At 38.2% G+C, this 10,120-nt stretch overlaps 1 protein-coding gene across 1 annotated transcript; it reads right to left on the bottom strand.

Annotated features, from left to right (window-relative positions):
• Positions 1–269: 269 nt before the first annotated feature.
• Positions 270–3,811, bottom strand: utp11 (UTP11 small subunit processome component). Its single transcript, XM_080896744.1, has 8 exons — positions 3,607–3,811; positions 3,388–3,449; positions 3,193–3,295; positions 2,967–3,086; positions 1,131–1,224; positions 861–991; positions 616–726; positions 270–519 (listed from the first exon to the last, which is right to left on the bottom strand). The coding sequence occupies exons 1-8, from the start codon at positions 3,664–3,666 to the stop codon at positions 436–438; spliced, it is 765 nt and encodes a 254-aa protein (XP_080752870.1). The 5' UTR covers positions 3,667–3,811; the 3' UTR covers positions 270–435.
• Between the last annotated feature and the right edge of the window lie 6,309 nt (positions 3,812–10,120).

Here is a 10,120-nt window from a genome sequence, read left to right as displayed (position 1 = left end):
AAAAGAGTATGCTAAAAACAAGTTTAAGAACCACTATAATAACTTCTGGGAACAAATGCACTTATGGCTCTCTTCTAGTTGCCTTAGATTGGAACACTCATGAAGAACACTAATGCCCCCTAGTGGTAAAAAAAAATAAATTATATTTCTTAGCTAACCAGATCATACAGCACCCCCTCGAGTCATAGAGCCTGAGAGCTCTCCACTTCTTCACAAGCAAAGAAATCCTTAAAATATAAGTTGTCTCCAAATCAAGAAATTAAATCCAATTACAAGTTCTTTTGATATTTATTTGAAACAAATTAAGCATAGTTGATAAATATATACAAAACTGAATTTTTATCCTTTGCCTCTGCTGTGCAGACCCATAGGATTCGAGAAGTTCATTATTTTCAAGTATCACCTCCCGACAGTGATTTTCTTTCCCTCCTCTTGTCAACGTTTCCTCTTAGCTTCAAACTTGTAAATTGCTGCAGAACTGGTGGTCTCCTTCTTTACCTTCACTTTCTTGAACTTATCCTGTACAAAGGCAAAACATAAAAAAAAAAAAAAACTGAAATGAAGACAGTCATAGCACACCAGCACCAAAACTTTCAAGAACCATGTCCTCCTCACCTGCAGGTCCTTACGGGTCTGAATTTTCTGGCTGATGACAAACATTTTCTTTTCTCTGTCAATTCGCTGGGAAAGTATCTTGTATTGATGTTTCCTTTGCTTTGCCAGTTTCTACAGGTACAAATCACATAGACCCATCAGTGGAATGAAATGCCGAATCTTAAACTTTATTACCAATGAACAATTCCGAGGAGCTAAATTTTAAAGAAATATTCAAAAAATGAATAAATATCATCTCCACAAACCCCCAGAGCACGCGGGTCTACAGCTCCCTGTATTCTCTTGGTTTCCAGTGTTCCCAGACTTGGTCTGTTGTACACTCTGTCCACCAGCTCTGGAGCTGTGTTGAGGTGGTCCGCCAGGTTAAATGACTGCACTGAGGGAGAATAAAAACAACTTCTCAGGCAATCTCAAGACTGAAAGCACAAGAGGAAAAGGATAGTTTGTGTGCACAGCACTTACACATTTCCAAGCACTCACTAAATTTATTAAATCTACCAAACGCTTATATTTACCTTCTTTTTTGGAGTCCACAAAAAATGTGTGCTTGTTTTTTGGTTTGCTCTCTGCATCCAGAAGATGGAGCTCTCCTTTCAGCCTCTCAATTTTCTGGAAGTACATCATATACCCAGAAAGATTGACCGAGGCACCACCACAGATATAAATGATGGTGATAATATCTATGCTCATGCTGCTGCCACTGCCCTTAAACTACTAGGCACATGTACCACCACAGAGCCCTCTCATTCGTTACTGCAGATGGCTACTGGAAATTTGCCTTTTCAGGAACAGAAACCCTTCATCCCCCTTTATATTCCAGTACTAGGCCTACTCTGTGGAGCCTTTGGAAACTGAACAGTTTTCAGAGGGGAACAACTTTTACCATTTGGTTTAACGTTTAATTGTGATGTGATGCAATGATTTGTATGTTGAGAAGTTATTTCTTTGTTGTTTTAGGTTTTCTTTATGTTTCCAAATTGCGAACTCATGCTGTTGGAAAGAGTCATGCACAATATGCATTTTAAAAATATTAGTGCAAGGATAATATATAGCCTGGGTACACTGCCCTGCAAAGTAACCACTTCCAAAATGGTATCGTGAGTATTTAAAAATTACACTGCAGTAGCATTGCTTTTAACATTTAAGGGGTATAATGTATATCCATACCATTCTTCACCTTTGCTATTCGTGTGTATTGACTTAATTTTCAGATCTTCACAGGTGCATTTCTGATGTCTAAAACAAACTCTTAACATCTCTCATTAAGAAAGCTTCATACATGCCAAATTCACTTGTTACTGGTCCTGCATCAGCAGTGTGTTTGGGGTCATGATCATGCCAAAGAATGAAGCCGCTGCCAATCAGAAGCTTTCCAGAAGGTGTTACGTGGAGACTCAAAATCTCGCTGTACTTTTTGGGTTCGTAATTTTATCAGTTTTAACAAGATCTTCAACACGACTGGCTGAAATGCTGCCTCACACCATGACAGAGGCTCAGTGTTCTCCAGATGGCCGTAGACACTCACTGTCGTACTTCTCTCTTGACCTGCGCCGTACATATTTATGACAATTTGAAGCAAAAATTTCAATTTGGATTCACCACTCCATAAGACGTGTTTGCCACTGATTGTCAGCTGAGTTGTTATTTAATTTGGGATACCTCAGCCTGTTCCCGTTGCTTAAGAATGGCTTGTGTCAGGCCATATTTATTCCTATTTTTTTAAGCACATGACTTTTTTTAGTTATTGTTCATCTGCTGCAGATACTTTTTAAGCCCCGCCACTTCTGTTGTCCTCCCTTTGGTTTTCAGCTAATAGCACTTTGCCAAATTGTCTTCTATATGTAGACAGACAAGTAGTTAATTGTTGAGGAGCATTTTTAATGCTTGGATGATTCGCAGATCAGTATTAAATACTATTTTAAATAATTACAAGAAAGACTGGCTCGTTTGAAGCAGTATATAAAGAAATGAAGGGTGAGTCAAGACTTTTGCACATTACTTTACCACAGTAGTTACTGGTTCAAAGATGTTATGATGTCACCAACCAACTAATTATCTATCAGTCAGATGCCTGGTGTAATCCAGTAAGATGATTTGTAGTAATGAATCTCATAACTGGTCAACAAGCATTTCCAAAAAACCCAAAACAACAACAACAAAAACAAAACCCAACAACATCACACTAATTGAACAGAACAGAAAAATGCAAATTTGGTTATAAGGCAATGAGATAAGCTGTGGCCACTGAGCCTACTTTAAGTGAAAAGTGAGCCTATTAACAAGTCAGTTTTGCCACAGTGGTGGTATTTTGTTTCTTCTGCATGACTTATTACATGGAAATTAAAGGTTACCTTAACTTCTGCAACCCTTTTCATCTCCACGTAGTTGATATCCTGCGTCCTCATCATTTTCTTCTGTTCCTCGGTCACCTCCTCCTGCTCTTTTGGTTTTTTAATTACGTGAACTCCATCCTGTCAACACACCACAAGATAAAAAATTTTTTTAAAAAACGCTGAGGCAAAACTCATATATGACCAAATCTATGAAGCAAGGAGGTGCTTCTTGTTGCTTTAATACCTGCAGTGCAGAGCTGATCATCTTGAAGTAAAATTCATCCGGGTTCTTCTCCAGAGCTTTCTTTCGCAGAGCAGCGAGTGTGTTCTGTTTCTTATGATAGTCACTATACCAGCAGACAAGGCAAACTTAAACATCCTATCTTCAAAAGGTAAACACAACTATAAAGTGTGGCAAAAAACTTGCACTTTTCCTTACTCTGCACGGAGTTTGTAGTCCTTCTTCTTCTCCAGCAATCCCAGTTGTTTCCTGAAGCCGGGCTACACACGCACACACAAACAGACAGGACAGATCCAACATTAGTATCTATTACTGTAAGTGTGTGTGTGTCAGAAAAACAACCGAACACACGAGAAGTATGTTGTTTTGCCTTGGCTAATAGGCTAACGAGCTAGCCAACAACATTGCAACGCTCACCTGAGATCTTTCATGGTGGTTTCTCTGTCGAGATTTCAGTGCCTTTCGGAACGAGGACATATTTGTGAAATGACCCCGACCGTATACACGCAAAAATAAGTTAAAACAGATTAATATAAGACTTATTAAGCACACACACACAGATATCTAAAGCCTCCTTGCTGCCTCTGGTTTCTAGTGCTTCCCTGTGAGAGGGACACGTGGGTTCCTGCCTGATTCAGAGCGAGCCGTTTTTCATTTCGCTGTCGCAGATTCGCAACTCAAATTCCGCTGAAAATGTCGTCATATTTTTAAAATCTGGAGCTCAGCAACAAGTTGTATAACTATTTAAAATTATATATTATTTTTAATTTACATTTTAAATAAAATTAAACATGTTTTAGACAAATTAGAATAGTCGGTATTTTGGTGTTGCTTATTGTACATTCGGGTAGTAACACTAGGGGGCACTGTTGCATATGAAATGTTGATAAGATAACCTGTACGTGCGCTTCAGTGTATTATACAGAGGAGAGAAGAAAATATTAAGCAAAGCATTTTTAGATATATTTAAATAGTAAACCCAGCTAAAAATTCATTATTATAGTTTTCTGTGCATTTGTAATCTTTATCCAAAAACATACATTAAATATATAGGCTATTTTTTTAATACTTACATGGGCTTTCTGGTGAAAATACTACTGAAAATCTGTTTTATTAAAACCCAGCATTTTTCTGATTCTGACTATAGACGATTGAAAGGTAATTAAGTATTTTGATTATTAAACTTTTTTTATTGATAATTTTAATATTTTTTAAATCAGTAATATTAAATTATGAAGTTATTTTGATATTATTAGTCTACATAGATGGGGAAAAACAGTGACATATTAACCAGTTATTTAATACATTTTCTAATAAATGTTATGTTTAAAAAAATCAACTAATGTAATATCATTGAAATCCGAAGCCCTGTAATTTGGTTGTCTTTTGGTTTTAAATGTTGGGTCTATAATACTACAGTTGTCGTGCTGTAAGGCTTACTGGCAAAGACAAGCTGAATCAATCTTATTTATCTAACAAGTACTCTCAGGCTATATACAAGCCAGACTTGGCACAGGAAAAAAAAAAAAACCCCAAAACAAGTGAGGGTACTCATACACCAAATTGCTTTGGTTATTATAATAACAGCCAGCATTTGCCAGAGAGCACAGTTAACACTAATTGGTAATACGTTTATGTTTTTCCAACATGAGCATTCACTGCGTGTTTCTGTTGGGATTCCAGACCCCTATTTTGATTAATACCCAGTCCAACAGGCCTAAAAAGGATTACACAGAAATCCTGTAATATGCCTTAAAACAATCACATGCTCTCAAACAGAAAACAAACTCAATTACACTTAAAACATTTATATGTGCTTTTCTTATGGCTATAGAACTAAGACACTGTGACTTTAGCTCACATGCTTGAAATGAAATATATACATGAGGAATTTCTGTGTTTTTCTTTCTTTCCACTCTGAAGATGAGGGTCAACCTTTCTCTCTGTGAGAAAAGATTCTCCACTTCCTGACATTTCGGGGAGACAAAGACAAAGCCGCAACGGCACCAGTCCCTAATCTCACCCAGGTTCTCAACTCTCTGTGGGACAAAGCCAGCGAGACAGAGAGTGATATTCCTCTTAACGGCCATTTTCTCCGATGGAAGCCCACTATCTCCTCACCAACCGCAAGGAATTTGTTTTATATGTGCGAGATTTGCCTGGCATGCAGAATGTCTTGCGGGTGATGAGACCTCTGAATAGGATCAGTTTTTCCACATTATGTCACGGGCTTGTTTATCAGTGTGATGGCTAATCACCCCAATTCCTGTGAAGGTTTCAGCCCAAGGCCCCACTGATCCACTCACCCACTAACATGTATTTAACTAGGCAAACACAGACAGCCAGGATTTACGGGTTAATGTCTGCCTTCTGACTTACTGGGCTCCGTGCTGTTTAATTCATGTGAGTATTTATCATTACAAGTAAAATGCCTGGTGAGCCACGGCAGGGGTAAATGCTACTTTGGAAATCGGGGACTTGTAACGAGCTGACACAAGAACAGGAGCACAACAGCTTGTGGGTTTGTTCATGGTCAGCAATGGAGGAATGCCCTTGCAGGGCAGATGCAGAGCCATTGGGTTTTCAAATATGACCTCGTAAAAATAACACTGCTGACATATTGTGAGGCTGCTGCACTCGGGGTGAGCTCAGGACTTTGGTATGTCTCCCCTGGCCGTGGTTGGTCTTCATCTGCAACGGGCCATTTGACCAACCCAGTCGAAAAATGGACGGGCTACAAATTTCTCCTGTGTGATTATTTAGTTGTATCTCCTAAGAGATTGAATAAGTTGCTGTCAGCGGTGGAAAGTAGTGTTCGGGAAATTCTATTTACATCATTTCTATTTTCTAGTACATTGTATATATAACCTTTATTCTTAGATGGAAATATCAAACTTTTTACAACATCTGGCAGCTACACTTCAAACTGACTTAAGAATTCATTGGAGTGAACCCATTATGCCTACTTCTATATCCACAATGCCTTTTTCTTGGCACACAATTTAATATAATCCCTATTTACTTCATACCAGGACTTCATGCAGTTGCTCAGTCATCTACTTTCAAGATGCTGTAGCTCTTCCCCCTTTAAGGAAACCTTTAGGCCAACTTTCTCCTGATTGGCTGCCTATTGCAAACAGAAGATGAAGATGTTTTCATGTAGTTAGCAATTCTGTCAAGCATCTTTCCTCTTATGAATTCCTCATATGGTTTAGTTTAGATAACTAAGAAGGTAAAATGACCCAACATTAAGAAAAGAGCATTAATAAACAAAACAAGAAGAAACACTCAGTATTATATTATATACCCCAGAAGGATCCATTGAGCACCCCAGATTTATCTTGTGACTGATATACTAGATAGTTTAAAAGTATTTATATTGATTCAGTCTAATGGTGTAACATATAGTAATGTGATGCATAGCGTTTCCCTTGTAATAGAACAGTGTTACATTCTGCTTCTTTATGCCCAGTTCCCAGTAAATTACAACATAGGGGCACTACTGGGTGGGATTCTCACAATAGAAAGTTAACCACAAACTCTTGTAAAACAAAATTGTCTACTATTAAGTGTTGATATGGTGCTTATTTTCTCTGCTTGAGTTTTGAGAGTGTATATTGTGCCATAACTGGTTTTATACTCCAAGCAATCATGGCTGCAAAGTGTAGAAAAAAGGGTCATTGTTTTTAGATCAGACCTGATGTGCTCTGTAAATAAGCTCTAATTGCTGATATCAGCAAAAGCCTTTATTCTTAAATTGATAGTCTTGTGATAGGTTATTTTGAGTTTATCTTTGATAATTGATAGACAGTGTGCTCCACGTGCTTCTCTATCTAAAGCTACAAAGACATTGTAAATTCAATTTAAGTATCCAAACACCATTTGAGTTCATGCTATTTCGTGCCTCTCACCACTAAATATGTCGATATTTTTATTACATTATAGCGGGACGTCACGATGTCCACTTGCCATTATGTATCGTGTGAAAACACACACAAATTGTACAGGACACATTTAGATATCACTCAAGTGGGGCATTTAGCAATTTAATAACACCATTGGTCTTGTGCTCAGGGTTATGTTGTTCATTTGAGCTAATTTGCCTCAGATGTTTCAAAGCCACACGTCCAAGAAAAGAGCGTGTTGTGTGTAGTTTAGCACATAATAATCAAAAACATTCATTGCATAGCATTCACTTTAGACATTATGATCCATTTCTGTTCATGATCAAGTCACATTCAGTTGACTCATATTAAACCTTTAACTTGTTTTGCAAAACTAAAATATAAATGTTTAAGGTAAAGGTCACAGTTAACTTGGTTACAAAGTAAGAAACTCATCGGACTATCTCGACCACGATGAATTGACAGGCCTGTAATCCTGTAATGTTTCACACAGCCTGATGGGACCACGCCTCAGAGTGTAAAATTAGAATTCATAATTAGGGGGTTGCGTGGAAGTGAGGGGTCAAACGAGTGGGGATCACACTCTTTCAGTTTTCAAAGAACCATGAAAAACAACATGCCACATGGTCGGAGGGTTTTGATTTGAACTTTAACTTAATATGGGATATCCTCTGTTGCTCGTCCATAAACAATCAAGAAACAACGATGCCATATTAAGTGAATGAAATTAGCAGCAATTTATATTGTAGTGTTTAGTACTTCTGAGCACTGGCATTTCTTGTGAAAGTCTTATTTGAATGAGAAGTGTATTGACTGATCGCTGTTCTTATTTACTGATGGTGGTGCAGCTGTTACACAAAGTATGTCCACAATGTAATACAAACATCTAGTCAGTTATTTCTCATAGAGTGAAGAGATCTTTTCATCTCTCTGCAATAAATTTACATGAAACTTGCTTTAAATAGTGAGTTGAATCCCAGTGATAACAAATAGCTAACAGATAGCTGAGGATGGACACAGAGAGTTTTAAGTTAGTATGTTAGTGCCTTACAGCCAGAGGGCTTTTCAGATGGCTGAAACAGTGTTTGAAACCTTTTAGCCCTTTACACTGGCACATTTCTGAAACTGTCACTCGGCACACATCACCCAGAGACTAATCCTGTTTTGTTAGGTGGAAGTGAGAAAGGTTTGAAATTCTCTTGCATGGTCTGTTTTTGTTGTTTGCAAAGCTGTTTGTGACACTTTTGATTGAAATGCAGTGTAACGTGAATAATGTCTTCCAGGAGAAAGCGCGCACCACGGTTCACATCTGCGTGGCGTCGTGACGTTTTTTACTTGACCTTTATGTGGCCTTTGATTGAGGCCAGCCTAAAATAAGAGTATCAAATAGCTTGCCTTGCAAGAAGCATATAAACCACAGAGAAGGTTTGAAAATTGAGATCATCAAACTGTGAGAAGATTAATTACTGGTTCAAATCACAGATATGGTCAGATGGTGCGGTGGGTATTATGGTCTTATCTCCGCCTTACTGAAAACTTGCAGAGCACCCTTAAAAGGAAAATCTATGAGAGGGTCTTCAGTATAGCTGCAAACAGCAGCATGTAATAATAACAATACTGACATCCTTGAAATGAAGTCCTGCAATGAGCTTAAACAGTGGTTAAAAACAGCTTTTTTTGGCCACAGGATGATCTTAGGGGCCGCATCAAAGCAGCATAGGTCAGTATGAGGTCGCCAAGGATTGCTTTAAACTGTGAACTGCAATACAAAGCTATACTAGCAGACTAAAAATATGGAGTTGAAAATTAGCACCACAGTTGTTTAATTACACATATTGAACTGTTAAATGTTGAGGTTTTTTTTCACCAATTCACAAACAGTTATTCTTTGAAAACTTTTCCTACAGAGAGTGTGGTCTTTGTGGTCTTTGCTATGTTTGAGCTGCTGCTGTGTATATGGTTCAATCCCTAACCACAGAAAGTGTATGGTGACTGCCGACCTGAACGTGCCGTACTGTTTATCATGCATGGAGGCAATTCTGCCAACGATACTGTGTTTAATGGGTTGGGAACATACTGATTCACTGTAATGACTCAAATGGAGATATCAGGATCATTCACTGTATGACAAAACAGCAGCCAGCTGCATCCAGGGGAAAATGTCACTCCCACTTGTTGAGTCATGACAAAAAATGAAACATGGGGTGTGGAGAAATGACCCACACTTTAAAATAGGGAAGTGTAATTTAGCAACTGGGTTTGCTCTTTACCCTTTTTGGTAATGTAACTGCATGAAAAGGTCAACAAATGTCACTTAAAAAGCAAGAGATTTGTGTGTTTTAGAAAAGCAAGAATGTCTTAATACATATCTAGGCTGCTTGCTGCTGTTCACTTTCACCAGTTAATATTTATACTTACACATTATTTAGACTGTAGGAAATATAAAGTCTCTATTTGAAGCCAAGTCATTAATATCTGGAATTGATCTGAGACCAAAATGTCAGAGCATTTGAACACTATTATATGCATCCATTCATGCTTTATTTATTTATTTATTTTATCGAAATGTATTTTATTTTTTTTACCCGCTTCTCCAGTTGAGGGTGCTGGCCTGGCTGGAGTCTATTCCAGCTCTCATAGAGTGGTCACGTCTCATGTGTATTAACTCTAAACATTGCATGGGAGGTTCACAGATAATTTCACATTCATCTGTCAGACTTTTTACTTCTGCTTGATTTATTTACTAACCGGCTGATTGCTTGTCAGAATTAATTAAGGAAGCTCGTGAGCAGTATCGCCTTCTCCACCATACTTATTGTAAGTCGGTGTTTCCTGTTAAGGATATTAACTCGGCTATAATATGTAATTCTACTAAAACTGACAGCAGCACGGAAAAAATAAGGCCCGGTTGGGATGTACCCTCCACTGCCTAGACTACTCTCAGGTCTCGTTTGAAGTCGCTGCAGGGAGGGAGGAAGGGAGGAATGTCTTTTGGGGGGGCGGGATCTTGTGACTCACCAGCAACT

This window comes from Rhamphochromis sp. 'chilingali', assembly GCF_963969265.1.
Source record: "Rhamphochromis sp. 'chilingali' genome assembly, chromosome: 11".
Classification (NCBI taxonomy): Eukaryota; Metazoa; Chordata; class Actinopteri; order Cichliformes; family Cichlidae; genus Rhamphochromis; species Rhamphochromis sp. 'chilingali'.
The sequence above is the reverse complement of the archived record's forward strand: the minus strand, read 5'-3'. Positions and strand labels throughout refer to the sequence as shown.